At 45.3% G+C, this 17,982-nt stretch overlaps 1 protein-coding gene across 1 annotated transcript in view; it reads right to left on the reverse strand.

Moving 5' to 3' along the window:
• Positions 1 to 17,982, reverse strand: part of b4galt1l (DP-Gal:betaGlcNAc beta 1,4- galactosyltransferase, polypeptide 1, like) — a 76,090-nt gene that overhangs the window by 54,521 nt on the left and 3,587 nt on the right. Inside the window, exon 2 of the mRNA XM_072281892.1 lies at positions 17,041 to 17,276. Within this exon, the coding sequence (XP_072137993.1) occupies positions 17,041 to 17,276 (236 nt within the window). The remainder of the gene's footprint in view (positions 1 to 17,040; positions 17,277 to 17,982) is intronic.

Here is a 17,982-nt window from a genome sequence, read left to right on the forward strand (position 1 = left end):
CAGATGGTAGCAGCTGGAACAGTTTGTGGTTGGGGAGACGCAGGTCCCCAATGATCCTCTGGGTCCCTTTTTTTTTTAAAAAAACACACCTGTCATTTTAAATGTTCTGAATAGTGGGAAATTCACATCTACAGATGTGCTGGACTGTCCACACCACTCTCTGCAGAGTCCTGCGATTGAGAGAAGTACAGTTCCCATACCAGGCAGTAATCCAGCCGGTCAGGATGCTTTCAATTGTGCCCCTGAAGAAAGCCCTTAGGATTTGGGGGCCCATACCAAACTTCCTCAACCATCTGAGGTGACGGAGGTGCTGTAGTGCCTCTGATGCCCCCGATGACCATGTGATTTTAGTCTCTGAGCCCAAAAGCAGCCAGCCCAAATGGGGTACCTGGCCGAGTGGTAAAGACCTGTGCTGATCAACTGGCTGGAGCTGTCACCGATGTCTTTAACCTCTCACTGCACCATCATTCCTGCACTTCAAGCAGGAATCAATTATATCAGTGGTTAGGAAGAATATGGCAACCTGCCTCAATGACCATCGTCCAGTAGCACTTACATCCACAGTGATGAAGTGCTTTGAGAGGTAGGTGATGAAACATATCAACCCCTGCCTGAGAAGCAACTTGGATCTGTCTCAGGACTTCAGGAGAGGTCCACGACCCAGTCCTCAGAGGATCAGCGGTGGATAGGATCAGCAACTTTAAATTGCTTGGTGTTATTATTTCAGCAGTCCTGTCCTGGGCACAGCACATAAGTGCAATTACGAAGACAGCATGACAGTACCTTTACTTCCTTAGAAGTTTGTGCAGATTCAGTGTGACAACAAAACTTTGATAAACTTCTCACTCATAAGGAGAGTATATTGACTGGCTGCATCACAGCCTGGTATGGAAACACCAATGTCCTTTTAAAGAGATGCCTATAAAAAGGTAGTAGATATGGCCCAGTCCATCACGGGTAAAACCCTCCACACCATTGAGCACATCTATATGGAGCATTGTCTCAGGAAAGCAGTGTCCATCATCTGGGACCTCCATCACCCAGGTCATGCTCTCTTCTTGCTGCTGCCATCAGGAAGGTGGTACAGGAGCCCCAGGACTCACACTTCCAGGTTCAGGAACAGTCTGGCTCTTGAACCAGCAGGGTAACTTCACTCATCCCATCACTGATCTGTTCCCACCACCTCTGGACTCACTTTCAAGAACTCCATCTTATGTTCAAAATCTGTTGCTTATATACTTGTACAGTTTGTTATATTTTGTCGCTGTCTGTCCGTACTATTGGGTGCAGGCTTTCATTGATCCAATTGTTTCTTAGATTTACTGTGAATGCCCACAAGAAAATGCATGTCAAGAATGTGTATGTGGCATTTATGTACTGTGATAATAAATGTACTTTAAACTAAAATTAATACTGACAATACGGTTGGGGCTCTAAAAAAACAAGAACATACAGATCTGACCCCAAAATAAGATGCATACAGTTAAGTTAAATGTAATTAATGTGTCCAGAAGGACCCTGGGTCCCAAGGCCATGAAGCCAAAGTCATACAACACAGAACCAGGCCTTTTATTCGACCAGATCTATGCTAATTAGTAACTGCCTATCTAACCCATTAACCAGCACTTGGTCTATGGCCAATTATGCTTTGGTCATTCAACTGCTCAGCCAGTTGCTTCTTTAAATACTGTGGATATCTGTCTCCATCACCTTCTCAGACAATGCGTTCTAGATCCCAACAATGCTCTGACTGAAAGAAAATCCTTCCTTGCATTCTTGCTAAAACTCTTTCTCCTCATCTTACATCTATTTTCTCTTGTTTTAGCATACCTGCTCTGGGAAAAAACTTAACATCTACGATGAGAGGCATTGATAGTCAGAGGCTTTTTCCCAGTGCTGAAATGGCTAACATGAGAGGGCACAGTTTTCAGGTGCTTGGACTTAGGTACAGAGGAGATGTCATGAGGCAAGTTTTTTTTTAAATAAACGCAGAGAGTGGTGAGTGCATGGAATGGGCTGCCGGCGATGGTGGGGGAGGCAGATACGATAGGGTCTTTTAAGAGACTCCTGGATAAGTACAGAGAACATAGAATAGTACAGCACATTACAGGCCCTTCGACCCACAACGTTGTGCCGACCCTCAAACCCTGCCTCCCATATAAGCCCCCACCTTAAATTCCTCCATTTACCTGTCTAGTAGTCTATTAAACTTCACTAGCGTATCTGCCTCCACCACTGACTCAGGCAGTCCATTCCACGCACCAACCACTGAGTAAAAAACCTTCCTCTAATATCCTCCTTGAACTTCCCACCCCTTATCTTAAAGCCATGTCCTCTTGTATTGAGCAGTGGTGCCCTGGGGAAGAGGCGCTGGCTATCCACTCTATCTATTCCTCTTATTATCTTGTACACCTCTATCATGTCTCCTCTCATCCTCCTTCTCTCCAAAGAGTAAAGCCCTAGCTCCCTTAATCTCTGATCATAATGCATACTTTCTAAACCAGGCAGCATCCTGGTAAATCTCCCCTGTACCCTTTCCAATGCTTCCACATCCTTCCTATAGTGAGGTGACCAGAACTGGACACAGTACTCCAAGTGTGGCCTAACCAGAGTTTTATAGAGCTGCATCATTACATCGCGACTCTTCAACTCTATCCCTCAACTTATGAAAGCTAACATCCCACCCTATCCACTTGTGAGGCAACTTTTAGGGATCTGTGGACATGTACCCCGAGATCCTTCTGCTCCTCCACACTACCAAGTATCCTGCCATTTACTTTGTACTCTGCCTTGGAGTTTGTCCTTCCAAAGTGTACCACCTCACACTTCTCCGGGTTGAACTCCATCTGCCACTTCTCAGCCCACTCCTGCATCCTATCAATGTCTCTCTGCAATCTTTGACAATCCTCTACACTATCTACAACACCACCAACCTTTGTGTCGTCTGCAAACTTGCCAACCCGCCCTTCTACCCCCACATCCAGGTCGTTAATAAAAATCACGAAAAGTAGAGGTCCCAGAACAGATCCTTCTGGGACACCACTAGTCACAATCCTCCAATCTGAATGTACTCCCTCCACCACCACCCTCTGCCTTCTGCAGGCACGCCAATTCTGAATCCACCTGGCCAAACTTCCCTGGATCCCATGCCTTCTGACTCTCTGAATAAGCCTACTGTGTGGAACCTTGTCAAATGCCTTACTAAAATCCATATAGATCACATCCACTGCACTACCCTCATCTATATGCCTGGTCAGCTCCTCAAAGAACTCTATCAGGCTTGTTAGACACGATCTGCCCTTCACGAAGCCATGCTGACTGTCCCTGATCAGACCATGATTCTCTAAATGCCCACAGATCCTATCTCTAAGAATCTTTTCCAACAGCTTTCCCCCACAGGCGTAAGGCTCATTGGTCCATAATTACCCAGACTATCCCTACTACCTTTTTTGAACAAGGGGACAACATTCACCTCCCTCCAATCCTCCGGTACCATTCCCGTGGACAACGAGGACATAAAGATCCTAGCCAGAGGCTCAGCAATCTCTTCTCTCGCCTCATGGAGCAGCCTGGGGAATATTCCGTCAGGCCCCGGGGACTTATCCGTCCTAATGTATTTTAACAACTCCAACACCTCCTCTCCCTTAATATCAACATGCTCCAGAACATCAACCTCACTCACATTGTCCTCATCATCATCAAGTTCCCTCTCATTGTTGAATACCCAAGAGAAGTATTCATTGAGGACCTCGCTCACTTCCACAGCCTCCAGGCACATCTTCCCACCTTTATCTCTAATCGGTCCTACCTTCACTCCTGTCATCCTTTTTTTCTTCACATAATTGTAGAATGCTTTGGGGTTTTCCTTTACCCTACTCGCCAAGGCCTTCTCATGCCCCCTTCTTGCTCTTCTCAGCCCCTTCTTATGCTCCTTTCCTGCTTCACTATATTCCTCAATAGACCCATCTGATCCTTGCTTCCTAAACCTCATGTATGCTGCCTTCTTCCACCTGACTAGATTTTCCAGCTCAGTTGTCACCCATGGTTCCTTCACCCTACCATTCTTTATCTTCCTCACTGGGACAAATTTATCCCTAACATCCCGCAAGAGAACTCTGAACATCGACCACATGTCCATAGTACATTTCCCTGCAAAAACATCATCCCAATTCACATCCGCAAGTTCTAGCCTTATAGGCTCATAATTTGCCTTTCCCCAATTAAAAATTTTCCCGTCCTCTCTGATTCCATCCTTTTCCATGATAATGCTAAAGGCCAGGGATCGGTGGTCACTGTCCCCCAGATGCTCACCCACTGAGAGATCTGTGACCTGACCCGGTTCATTACCTAGTACTAGATCTAGTATGGCATTCCCCCTGGTCGGCCTGTCCACATACTGTGACAGGAATCCATCCTGGACACACTTAACAAACTCTGCCCTGTCTAAACCCTTGGAACTAATCAGGTGCCAATCAATATTAGGGAAGTTAAAGTCACCCATGATAACAACACTGTTATTTTTGCACCTTTCCAAAATCTACCTCCCAATCTGCTCCTCTGTATCTCTGCTGCTACCAGGGGGCCTATAGAATACCCCCAATAGAGTAACTGCTCCCTTCCTGTTCCTGACTTCCACCCATATTGACTCAAAAGAGGATCCTGCTACATTACCCATCCTTTCTGTAGCTGTAATAGTATCCCTGACCAGTAATGCCACCCTCCTCCCCTTTTTCCGCCCTCTCTATCCCTTTTAAAGCACTGAAATCCAGGAATATTGAGAATCCATTCCTGCCCTAGTGCCAGCCAAGTCTCTGTAATGGCCACTACATCATAATTCCATGTATGTATCCAAGCTCTCAGTTCATCACCTTTGTTCCTGATGTTTCTTGCATTGAGGTACACACATTTCAGCCCTTCTACCTTACTGTCTTTACACCGTTCATTCTGCTTCTCTTTCCTCAAAGCCTCTCTGTATGTTAGATCTGGCTTTACTCCATGCACTTCTTTCACTGCTCTATCACTCTGGGTCCCATCCCCTCGCAAATTAGTTTAAACCCTCCCGAATCATGTTAGCAAACCTACCTGCAAGGATATTGCTCCCCCTCGAGTTCAGGTGCAACCAATCCAATCTGTACAGGTCCCACCTTCCCCAGAAGAGATCTCAATGATCTAAAAATCTAAAACCCTGATTCCTGCACCAACTCCTCAGCCACACATTCAACTGCTATCTCCTCCAATTCTTACCATCACTGTCACGTAGCACTGGCAGCAATCCTGAGAACGCCACCCAAGTACACGGAGCTTAGAAAAATAGAGGGCTATGGATAACCCTAGGTAACTTCTAAAATGAGTACATGTTCAGCCCAGTATCGTGGGCTGAAGGGCCTGTATTGTGCTGTAGGTTTTCTGCTTCTACCACATTTGAACATGCTGTGCATTCAGAAATGCTCTTCTGGCACACCACTGTTGTAACACATGGTTTTGAGTTACTGTTGCCTTGCTGTCAGCTTAAACTATTTTGGCCGCTCCTCTGACCTCTCTCATTAACAAGGCAATTTAGCCCACAGAACTGCCACCCTCTGGATGCATTTTGCTTCTTACACCAATAGCTGTAAACTCTAGAGACTGTTCTGCCAGGAGATCAGCAGCTTCCAAGATACTCAACCACACCATAAATCAACATCATTCCACAGTCAAAGTCACTTAGATCACATTTCTTCTGCATTCTGATGTTTAGCCTGAACAATAACTGAACCTCTTGATCATGTCTGCATGCTTTTAGACGTCGAGTTGCTCCCACATGACTGGCTGATTTGACACTTGCATTAATGAGCAAGTGTACCTGATAAAGTAGCCACTGAGTCTCTTACCATCTATTACCAGGTCTCCTCTTAGCATCCTCTGCTCTTGCAACCTATCCAGTCTCTCATCACAAAACACTTCATCCTAGTGCTTCTCTGCACTCTCTGAAGTGCAATTATGTCCAAAATATGCATTGGAATCAAACAGGAATCAGCTGGTTTGAAGGATGGTAAGGAACCCTGATTCCAAAGAAATGTGAAAAATCTAGTCAAGAGAAAGAAAAAACACTTTAGGAAGCAAGGATTAGACAAGACTATAGGAAGTTACAAGGTAGCCAAGGTAGCTTAAGAATGGACTTGAGAGGGGCATAAGAAGGCCTTGGCGGGTAGGATTAAGGAAAACCCAAAGGCATTCTACACATTTGTGAAAACAGGAGGCTGACGAGAGTGACAGGAGGCCCAAGCATGGATAGAAGAGGAAGCAGGTGCCTGGAATCGGAGAAGGAAGGCGATGTCATTATTCAATACCTTGCTTCAGTATTTACCAGAGACCTTGACAACTGTGAGGACAGCAGGCTGATATGCTATTAGAACATGTTGACATTAAGAAAAAGGATGTGCAGAAACTTTTGAAAAACATTTAGATAGTTAATTCTCCAGAGCTGGATGGGATATACAGTGCCCCAGACCACATTTGGAATGTTGTGTTCAGTTTTGATCCACCTCATTATAAGAAGGATGTGGAAGTTTTAGAGAGGGTGCAGAGGAGATTCATCAGGATGTTGCCTAGATTAGAGAACACACTTTATGGAGGATAGGTTGAGTGAGCTAGATCTTTTCTCTCTGGTGCGATGGAGGATAAGAGGTGACTTGATACAAGATGATAAAAGGCATAGACCAAGTGGATAGCCAGAGACAATTCCCCAGAGTGGAAGTAGCTAATACAAAGTGACTGGAGAGGAAAGTGTAACTGCCTGCAGGCGCCTAAGGTTGAACAACCTGCCATCAGTCCTGTACCTGACGTGGATTCCTTCTCCGTAGTTACGGAAGGCATCTGTCAGCATGGCAGAGAATACCACACCAAACAGAGTCGGGGCAAGAAAGCAGCCTTGTTTGACGCCATTTGTCACTGGGAAGGCCACCGACTCGTCACCGTCATCCAGAACTTTTCACCATCATACTGTCGTGGAACCACTGGACGATTGTGATGAACTTGCTGGGGCAGCCAAACTCCTCCATGATCTTCCACAAGCCTTCTCTGCTGACCATATCGAAAGCCTTGGTTGCCATCAGAGACTTCTTGTTTGCACTCAACACCAGCACAGAGCAGGAGATGCAGCGTGAACTGTACTGCTTCTCACAAGCCTGCGACAACTTCGGTCTCACTATCAGCACCGAAAAGACCGAAGTTATGTACCAGCCTGCCCCAGGAAAGCCATACCAGGAGCCGCGCATCACGGTGAAGGGCCAAAACCTCCAGCCAGTCGACAACTTCACCTACCTGGGCAGCATACTCTCTCGCGCAGTCAACATAGACGCTGAGGTCAACAACAGGATTGCCAAAGCCAGCGCCGCCTTTGGGAGACTCCGTGAGAACGTCTGGGAGCAGAGAGGACTCAGCCTTACCACCAAGCTGAAGGTCTACTGTGCAGTGGTCCTTACCACCCTCCTTTACGCCAGCGAGACCTGGACTGTCTACAGCAGACACGCCAAACAGCTCAACCACTTTCACCTGAGCTGTCTCCACAGACTCCTCCACATCAGGTGGCAGGACAAAGTCCCCGACACGGAAATCCTGGAACGAGCTGGGCTCTGTAGCGTCTACACTCTCCTGCTGAAAGCCCAAGCCAGGTGGGCTGGACATGTGGTCAGAATGCCAGACAGCCGATTGCCTAAGCAGCTGCTGTACGGAGAACTGTGTCAGGGCAAGCGCTCAGTCGGGGGGCAGAAGAAACATTACAAAGACTGCCTCAAAGCATCCCTCAAAGGCCTGGGTGTCGACATCAACACGTGGGAGACGCTTGCCCTCGACCGTCCAGCTTGGCGCAGCAAGATCACCACAGGAGCCCGTGCAGCTGAAGTCAGGCGCACCATCGAGGCGCAACGAAAGCGTGCTGTGTGCAAGGCCCAAGCAGCATCCACTGCCACGACAGCACCCACCTACTTGTGTCCCACATGTGGGCGAGCCTTCAGGGCCCGGACTGGCCTCATCAGTCACCTCCGGACCCACAGCCACCAATCTCCCATTTGACTTTGAAGCCATGGTCATCTTCGACTACGAAGGACGAACAACAAGGAGAGGAAAGTATAGAGTGATGTCAGAGGTTAGTTTTTTTCCCCCCTCAGAGAGAGTGGTGAGTGTGTGGAACACCCTGCTGGGGTTAGTGGTAGAGGCAGATACATTAGGTGCATTTAATAAACTCCTAGGTAGCTCTCCATTTTCTATCATTCATGTGCCTACATAGGAGGGAAGAGTTAAGATTATCTTAAAGTCAGTTAAAAGGTCAGTATGACATGGTGGACAGAACAGCCTGTTTTGTGCTGTCATACTCTATGTAAAGTATCTGAAAAATTAAGCAATTGATCCAAGGGCATTTAGTTTCCGTGACCCAGCTTGATGGAAGGGTATTTTTATATGCTATGTTCCCTTGTGTCTGTAGCATTCAAAAAGCATTGACAACCTTTCCTCTAATAAGTCATTCTTTTGTGTTTCCTGCCAGGGCTCCCACACCACCTTTCAGCTCCTTTGTTAATACTAAATAGTAGTAGACAAATAGAATGCTTAGCAAAATATTTTTCTCTCCTTTATATCAGCAGAGATAACAATGTGTTAGATCACATAGAATACATCAATGTTACTGTGTGGAAAAATTTCACATCTCATTTTGATCTACCAAGTGCAACAATGAACAACTGAAAAGAAAAAAAATGCAGATAATAGAAGTTTGAAATAGAGGGAATGCTAGAAACATCCACTAGTTATGTCAAGGGACAAAAAGAGTTTACATTTCATGTTGACACTCACAAAATGCTAGAGGAACTCAGCAGCCCAGGTGGCACCTATGGAAATGAATAGCCAACATTTCTAGCCGAGACCCTTCTTCAGGACTGAGAAGGGGGAAGATGTCAGAATAAAAAGGTGGGGGGAGGGGAAAGAGGACTAGCTATAAGGTGTTAGGTGAAGCCAGGTGATTGGAACAGGTAAAGGGCTGGAGAGGAAGGAATCTGATAGACCAGGAGAGCAGACCGTGGAAGAAGGGGAGGGAAGGGGGACTCAAAGGGAGGTGATAGGCAGATGAGAAGAGCAAAAAGCCAGAGTGAGGAATAGAAGAAGCGAGGAAGGGCAAGGAAAAAATTACCAGAACTCAATATTCATGAGATGGAAGTCCACCCAGGTGGAATGCACCCTTGAGGGGGGCCTCATCATGGCACAAGAGGCGCCATGGAAGGACATATCGGAACTGGACGCAGACCACACCAAGTGACGGAATATATTTAGATCATGTAAACTTCACTTCTTGAGTTGACAGGAACCAAGGCAGTGGATTGGATTGACAAATGAGGAGGCACTGTATCTCATTCCAGCAAACTCTGTGGGAGGGCAAAAAGGGGCAGTGTGGTGAGGAAGGACAAGAGTCATGCAACTTGACTGGATCCAAGGCAAAAGGCATGATCAGGGATGGGAAGAAAGCAAGTCAGAGTTGCTAGAATTCATCTCTTCGAAATGAATGAACCACAATATTGTAAAGGGATCCTTCATTTTGTTACTAAATAATCCTCCTACAAACAACTACCTTCTTCATAAAGATGGAGAGGTGATTAATCAAGAGCATATTTCAATGTGTATTTACAAAATAGTTGTCATAGTGAAACCAAGGCTTTGCAGTGGGTAGGAACGTTGGATCATTGATCAATGTCAGTTTATGCTTTATGCTTGAGTTGACACACAAGGTGGTTAAGATCACAATCCTATCCAAATGAGGAAGGTTATTAATTTCCGCCGCCCTCCCCCCCCAAAGACACCTGATTTGCAGTTATTATAGTCCAGTTCAAGGACTCCAAACAACAATATGGTTTAGTAGTCAGCTTCCATAAAAACTGCAATCTGACACCAGTTAGCATTTCTGACTTCCGTGGTGAGGAGTATCCATGAAATTAATGGCACTTAATCAATAGATTTGAAAAGGAAATTAAGACAAATCATAGTTTTAAAGATCACACGTTCTTGCCATACAGCAAGAAGATCATGCATGAACAGCAGTCAAATACATCAGTCCTGAAGAATGGTCTCAATTGATGTTTCGGACTGTTTGTTCATTTCCATATAGGATGTCCGAGCTGTCGAATTCTTCCAGCATTCTGTCTTTGTTGCTGAATCAAATATACAGATGTGGGTCCCCTAGTATTATGTTGGCTATATGCTTTCTGGCCTAATTCAGTTTTACCCTTATTGAGAAGAATACTGCCTTATTTATCATGTATAATCTCCTACATCCATTGGCAGCATTTTCTCTAGGATTCAGATAGTCTATTCACACTGAATTGTTTAAGCTTTTAATCTCTCATAAAGCCCAACTGCAACTGAGATGAGTGCTTCCGTATAGACATACTACATATGCTCCCGCATCTTGGAAAATCACCAAGGAAATCTTAATGTCCTGCCTCTCCCTGCCAAATAGCATTGTTCAATAACAGCAACATTAAACAACTATACTGTACCAAACTGAAGTCAAAATGGCTGTTGCGATGCGTCTTCTGTGTTCGTGTAGTGGGTAGTACTTGTCACTTTCACTTTCAGTTTCCACTGCTAGCTAGCAGTTCGCTGGAAATGCACGGAAGCTAAACTCCTTTCAGATGGGGAGGAAGTCTGGCCCCTGCACACATAGCAGGCAGGCTCACCAGTGTGTGGACACGCCCTGGTGCTCGTGAACCAGATCCCCAGCTAAGGGTAAATAGCCCCACTGCCTTGTGGGCAGCCTTGGGACAGACAAAGGCAACGTGAGTAAACCCAGACACCAAGTCCAGAGTGGAGCCTCCCAAGGTGGATGGACGTCATTGAACATCCTTCTGTCAGTTCCTGGACTACACTGCTGAGGCCGAGAGGGGGAACTTCACGACTGGACATCTCAGGATCTCCATATCTTCCACCCAGGCTTGTGATGATGATCAACATCACCCATTGTCCTTCAAGACTGATGGATACCAACTACCACCAACCACTATAGCAAAATAGCTGGCGGGTTGGAGATCCAAAAGAAGTGCTAGGTGCTCCTTCCCTCCAGTAGCTTGCAGGACACCCTTGGGCAAGGTGTAGCAGCTGCTTAGAAACCTGATCAGGGTCACGTGAAACCATGGGATCAGGTGGTGGATGGTTGTATGAGCAGCTGGTGCACATCACAAGTCCCAGTTATGTGACCACTGATGCCAGGCAGACAATCTCTGAAGAGTATTGATAATGGCTGGGGTCACCTAACTCGTAAAGATACTGCCCAGAAGGCAGCAATGGCGTACCACTTGCCAAGAACAATCATGGTGAGGAGACCATGATCACATGTCATACAACACAGCACCTAACAAATGAGCCTTACATGTACACTCGTCAAAGAGACAACTTTTCAACTTGCTAGTATTATTGCACAGGGTATGTGGAAGAGAACCAGGGTCATGGGAGGAAACCAAAGTGTCAGAGGGAGAAGCTGCAATCTCCGTATCAACAATATCCAAAGTCCAGGTTTCTTTTCATATCCCGAAAGCTTCCCAGAAGGTTAAATAGTATAAAAATAATCAAAAAGGGCCATTGGTTGGCTTGTGAGAGAGAATTGAGTTGCAGGACAACTGGGAATTGGACTTGTGCTGTAACGCCAGCAATGCTGTCCCATGCATTCTCTCTCGTCTTTGCAATATGAATAACTCTTCTTGACTCTTCATCACTACTTACTGCCCATTATGACATTGGCACTCACAGCAGCAATGAAGGTCCAAAACTACACATTTCTGTAGTTATTTGAACTGGCTTGCCAGGGTGATACATGGTTTGTACATTCCAGAAAACAATTTTGGTAACACACGTCAAAGTTGCTGGTGAACACAGCAGGCCAGGCAGCATCTCTAGGAAGAGGTACAGTCGACGTTTCAGGCTGAGACCCTTCGTCAGGACTAACTGAAGGAACAGTTAGTAAGAGATTTGAAAGTAGGAGGGGGAGGAGGAGATTCAAAATGATAGGAGAAGACAGGAGGGGGAGGGATGGAGCCAAAAGCTGGATAGGTGATTGGCAAAGGGGATATGGCAGGATCATGGGACAGGAGGTCCGGGGAGAAAGACAAGGTTGGGGGGGGGGGCGGAATCAGAGGATGGGCAAGGGGTATAGTCAGAGGGAGAAAAAGGAGAGTGAGAGAAAGAATGTGTGTATAAAAATAAATAACGGATGGGGTACGAGGGGGGAGGTGGGGCATCAGCAGAAGTTAGAGAAGTTGATGTTCATGCCATCAGGTTGGAGGCTACCCAGACGGAATATAAGGTGTTGTTCCTCCAACCTGAGTGTGGCTTCATCTTTACAGTACAGGAGGCCGTGGATAGACATGACAGAATGGGAATGGGAATGGGATGTGGAATTAAAATGTGTGGCCACTGGGAGATCCTGCTTTCTCTGGCGGACAGAGCGTAGGTGTTCAGCAAAGCAGTCTCCCAGTCTGCGTCGGGTCTCGCCAATATATAGAAGGCCACATCGGGAGCACCGGATACAGTATATCACCCCAGCCGACTCACAGGTGAAGTGTCGCCTCACCTGGAAGGACTGTCTGGGGCCCTGAATAGTGGTAAGGGAGGAAGTGTAAGGGCATGTGTAGCACTTGTTCCGCTTACAAGGATAAGTGCCAGGAGGGAGATCAGTGGGGAGGGATGGGGGGGACAAATGGACAAGGGAGTCGCGTAGGGAGCGATCCCTGTGGAATGCAGGGGGGGGGGGGAGGGAAAGATGTGCTTAGTGGTGGGATCCCGTTGGTGGCGGCGGAAGTTACGGAGAATAATATGTTGGAGCCGGAGGCTGGTGGGGTGGTAGGTGAGGACCAGGGGAACCCTATTCCTAGTGGGGTGGCGGGAGGATGGAGTGAGAGCAGATGTGCGTGAAATGGGGGAGATGCATTTGAGAGCAGAGTTGATAGTGGAGGAAGGGAAGCCCCTTTCATTAAAAAAGGAGGACATCTCCCTTGTCCTGGAATGAAAAGCCTCATCCTGAGAGCAGAAGCGGCAGAGACGGAGGAATTGCGAGAAGGGGATGGCATTTTTGCAAGAGACAGGGTGAGAAGAGGAATAGTCCAGATAGCTGTGACAGTCAGTCAGCTTATAGTAGACATCAGTGGATAAGCTGTCTCCAGAGACAGAGACAGAAAGATCTAGAAAGGGGAGGGAGGTGTCGGAAATGGACCAGGTAAACTTGGGGGCAGGGTGAAAGTTGGAGGCAAAGTTAATAAAGTCAACGAGCTCAGTATGCGTGCAGGAAGCAACGCCAATGCAGTTGTCGATGTAGCGAAGGAAAAGTGGGGGACAGATACCAGAATAGGCATGGAACATAGATTGTTCCACAAAGCCAACAAAAAGGCAGGCATAGCTAGGACCCATGCGGGTGCCCATAGCTACATCTTTAGTTTGGAGGAAGTGGAAGGAGCCAAAGGAGAAATTATTAAGAGTAAGGACTAATTCCGCTAGACGGAGCAGAGTGGTGGTAGAGGGTAACTGATTGGGTCTGGAATCCAAAAAGAAGCTGATGGGGGATGGAAGTATATAGGGACTGGACATCCATGGTGAAAATAAAGCGGTGGGGGCCAAGGAACTTAAAATCATCGAAAAGTTTAAGAGCGTGAGAAGTTTAAGAGCGTGAGAAGTGTCATGAAGGAAGGGATTGTTTTGGTCTTTGTTTTGGTGGTGTGCAGGGTTTCCTGCATCGTGCCAGTAGCTTCCTCTCGGTTTTCACAACTGTCAGCAATGCAAGTCCTGGGTGGAGACTCAGGAACACTACCGAACACACATGTAGAAGGATTCTTCATTGCTGTTTCCATAACAATTTTTTCTGACCAGTCTGGGTTGTTAGACCTGAGTTGAATCTCCAAACCAGGAGGACTAGTGGACTGTGGCCTTTACCCTTTGACCTGTTTAGCATGGGTGACTCTACCAAGAGCCAAAGAATAAAGTTCTGACTTCAGCTAACATAGCCCTCTGGGTCATTGAGGCATGCAAGCCCCCAAACCCTACAAGTTTGTGGTTCTCTTGGAGATGACTCTTCAAACTCATCCCAAATATTTTCTACTTGCAACTGTAGGGCTTCTCTAGATAACTGACCTTTGAGGAAAGTTATACATAACAAGATCTGAAAATAAAAGAGACATTGTCAAATGTATTGACATTAGTTTATTACCTTCACATATACCAGGATACAGTGAAAAGCTTGTCTTGAGAGCTGTTCATACAGATCAAATCATTACACAATGTATTGAGCTAGAATAAGGTAAACCAACTAACAATGAAAACTAAAGTGCAGAAGCTATCATTTACCTGCACTGCACTTTTGCAGTAAAGTGCAAGATCCTAGTGAGGTAGATGGAGAGGTCAAAAGGTCCTTTCAAACAGCTGATATCAGTGGGGCAATGCTTTCAGGCTTTTGTATCTTCTGCCCAATGGGATAGAGAGAAGACAGAATGACCAGGGGTGGCTGGGGTCTTTGATTATCCTGGCTGCTTTCCTGGGGCAGTGAGAAACAGGCAGACCCTAGAGGAAGGCTGGTTCCTGTTTTCCGCTGAGTTGGGTGCACAACTGCGCAGTTTTGTACTGTCAGTTGCAGAGCAGTTGCCACACCAAGCTGATATGCACCCAGACAATGCTCTCTATGGCGCATCAGTAAAAATTGAAAATGGTCAAAGGAGACATGCCAAATTTCTTTAGCCTCCTGAGGAAGCACAGGCACTGCTGAGCTTCCTTGGCCATGACATCAATGTGGTTAGACCAGGACAGGCTGAGAAAATTGAAGCTTTCAACCTCAACAAGGTTGATGTTTTGCACCATCCCACTTTCTGAAGTCAAGGGCCAACTCTTTAGTTTTGTTGACATAAAATTATTTTGATATTATTGTCAAAACACCATGTCATTAAGCTCTATCTCCTTCCTGTACTCAGCATTATTTAGGATGCAGTGATGTCATATGCAAACACGCATCCAGAGATCCCAACCTTTTATGAAATGACATGGACCCCTACCATTAACTGAGGGATGTGTGGACCAAGTTGGGAACCCTTGACTGTAGATGGAGCTGCAGCAGAACCAGGCCACGCAATCATGAGTGTACAGGGATGCAGCCTTGTGGGCCACCAGTGTATAGAATAATCATGGCAGAGGAGTTGCTGCCTATCCTCAGTGAGTGTGGTCTATTGGTCAGAAAATCAAAGGTGGCATTCACTTGGTAATAAGTTTACTTAGAATAATAGTATTGAAGGCACAACTACAATCGATAAGCATACCGGAGTACACACCTGAAACCTTTGAATTCTAAGCTTATCACACTACCATCTACAATGCTTCAGTTATTTTTATTATTTGTATAAAGTTATAAAGTTTTCACTTCAACACCACGCAACCAACACTCAATTTGATTTTCGCAAACAAAAATGGTATTAGAAAATGTGAGAACAAATATGGGGCCACGTGGTTCCACACTAAGAAAGAATCCAGGGCAGACTTGAAAACCAAGACTAATATTGACTCATGAGCAAAGACAACTAGACCAAACCAAGTCTATCTGCAATACTGCTAGTGAAGTCCTACAAGGGCAAAGCACTTTCTTTTAAAAGCTGTTATGCAAACAACAACTGGTCTTTCTCACAACATGACAATCAATAAAAATGATTTGGCTGCAAAAACAGGATAATTGTATTGAGATCCTTTCCTGCACAACGAAAAATACTATAACACTGAGATCGCATACAAAGTTTGTCCTAATTACCCCATCTGCTTAGAATGAGTTTGTACACAGAAACTGAACTTTTAGGAGGGAGCTAAATATGGATGTGATAATACTCAACAATTACCCCTTATTGCATGTTGAAATAAAAATTTTGCATTTTTAACCCTGCCTTTTGGTTAACAGGAACTTATATGCAAATAGAATACCACTTGAAGGATCTTAATATTTCCAAAATTATCTAATGTTGTTATAGGATAATTATTTACACCATTCAATAATAACAGTTACAAATTCTAAATTAAAAATAGCAAATTTTTCCACATTGAAACACATACTTTCTGCAAACAATACTTTCTCACCTTCTATGCCATTATATTTGATGATTAATTGAAAGCCTGTTAAGAAAATACTTGGAATCCCATAAATCACAGTCAAATAAATAAGTTTTATCTTTGTGATGGTTTGACGCTGACTAGCTTATTTATTTATTTATTTATTTCAGAATGATTAAGGCAGTGTTGAACCAGTTTAGTTTTAATCACATCATAGTGACACTGGCACCTATCAACTGAACTAATGTATAAAGCAATACTTCCTTCACTTGCTTCAATGCTCAAAAGCCCTCAGCTCTCAAAGACCCCATCCATCCACCCCACAATCTCTTTGATCTTCTACTGTCAGGTACCGAAGTACAAGAACAAATAAACAGCCTCTTCCACCAAGCGGTGAGATTTCTGAGCAACCACTACCATTCAGTGTACACTATTTATGATAGTGCCAGTAGCATTATACTGCAGCATATTTAACTATATGTTGTATATTCACTTTATGTCAACTTGCACATCTGCAGAATTCTTTATCTGTTAATATTTTTTTATATACTGTATGTGAAATATGGACTGTGTTTTGCACCTTGGTCCCAGGGGAATGTTGCATTGGTTAGCTGTATACCTCAGTATGGTTGAATGACGATAAACTTGAACTTAAATTAGGAGCGTATAGAATTTACGACCAGAACAAATATTTTACCATCCACTTTGTGCCAGTAGTTACCACGCTTATGCTTAACAATTCCAAACAATAAACCGACAACAATGATTATTGTCCACATCCACTGAATACAATGCACAGCAGTACACCACTAGTAAGCTGATGTGTGCTGAATTTGCAGAAGTTCACAGAAAATTCTCTGAGCACATCTCCCTCAAGCAGCTAAAAAACGGAAAGGGCACAGGCATTCTAATAAAGTGAAAAAGGACCATGAATTCATTACAGACGCAGTGCCTTACCTGATTAATAACATACACTCCATAATCAAGCTGCTGCCGTTGCAGAATTGGATGCAAGTAATACAGCCAGTATTTCAGATGCTCATCACGGTTGCGAAAAGGAATGACCACAGCAACTTTCTGAACAGCTATACAATCTGAAGGTGTAAATCGGCCTCCTATTCCCACTAACGAATTAATCTGTCTCACTTCCTCCAGATTAATAGATTGGGAAAATTCTATTCTTAATGGTCCCACTGGAGGGGGGGGAGAGAGGGGGGGGAGAGAGGGGGGGGAGAGAGGGGGGGGAGAGAGGGGGGGGAGAGAGGGGGGGGAGAGAGGGGGGGGAGAGAGGGGGGGGAGAGAGGGGGGGGAGAGAGGGGGGGGAGAGAGGGGGGGGAGAGAGGGGGGGGAGAGAGGGGGGGGAGAGAGGGGGGGAGAAAAACATATCATTAAATTATACACAATCATAATATGACTGAAAACTGACATCCCTTTTCCAAGAGGGATACAAATCATACCACTTTCTGCTGTAAAACTAATTAAGATAGTTTCCTGCTGGGGTATTAGATAGAATCTAGTACAGGGGTTCCCAACCAGGGGTCTGCAACCCCTTGATTCATGGTAGGAACCCATAGCATAAAAAAAGTTGGGAACCCCTGCTCTAGTAGGTCTTGAAAGCATGGCCACTTCGCCTCTGACACAACTACACATTAACCAGGGATCACTGAATAAGCTGAAACTAAAACAGAATTTCCTTTTCTTTCCAGTTTAAGATGGCGCTACTGAAGACAGACGACAGGTTACTGGTGATTTGTAAAGCAAGAAATGCAACTAAACACTTTTTCTGTGGAAAATTGTGGTTAACAATCACCGCAAACAATGAAGAGGTGAGCACAGGCAAAGCTGACTCGAGGATCGAGGCATGCAGGTACAATGTAAAATTGGAGCAAGATTGAGACA

This window comes from Mobula birostris, chromosome 17 (assembly GCF_030028105.1).
Source record: "Mobula birostris isolate sMobBir1 chromosome 17, sMobBir1.hap1, whole genome shotgun sequence".
NCBI lineage: Eukaryota > Metazoa > Chordata > Chondrichthyes > Myliobatiformes > Myliobatidae > Mobula > Mobula birostris.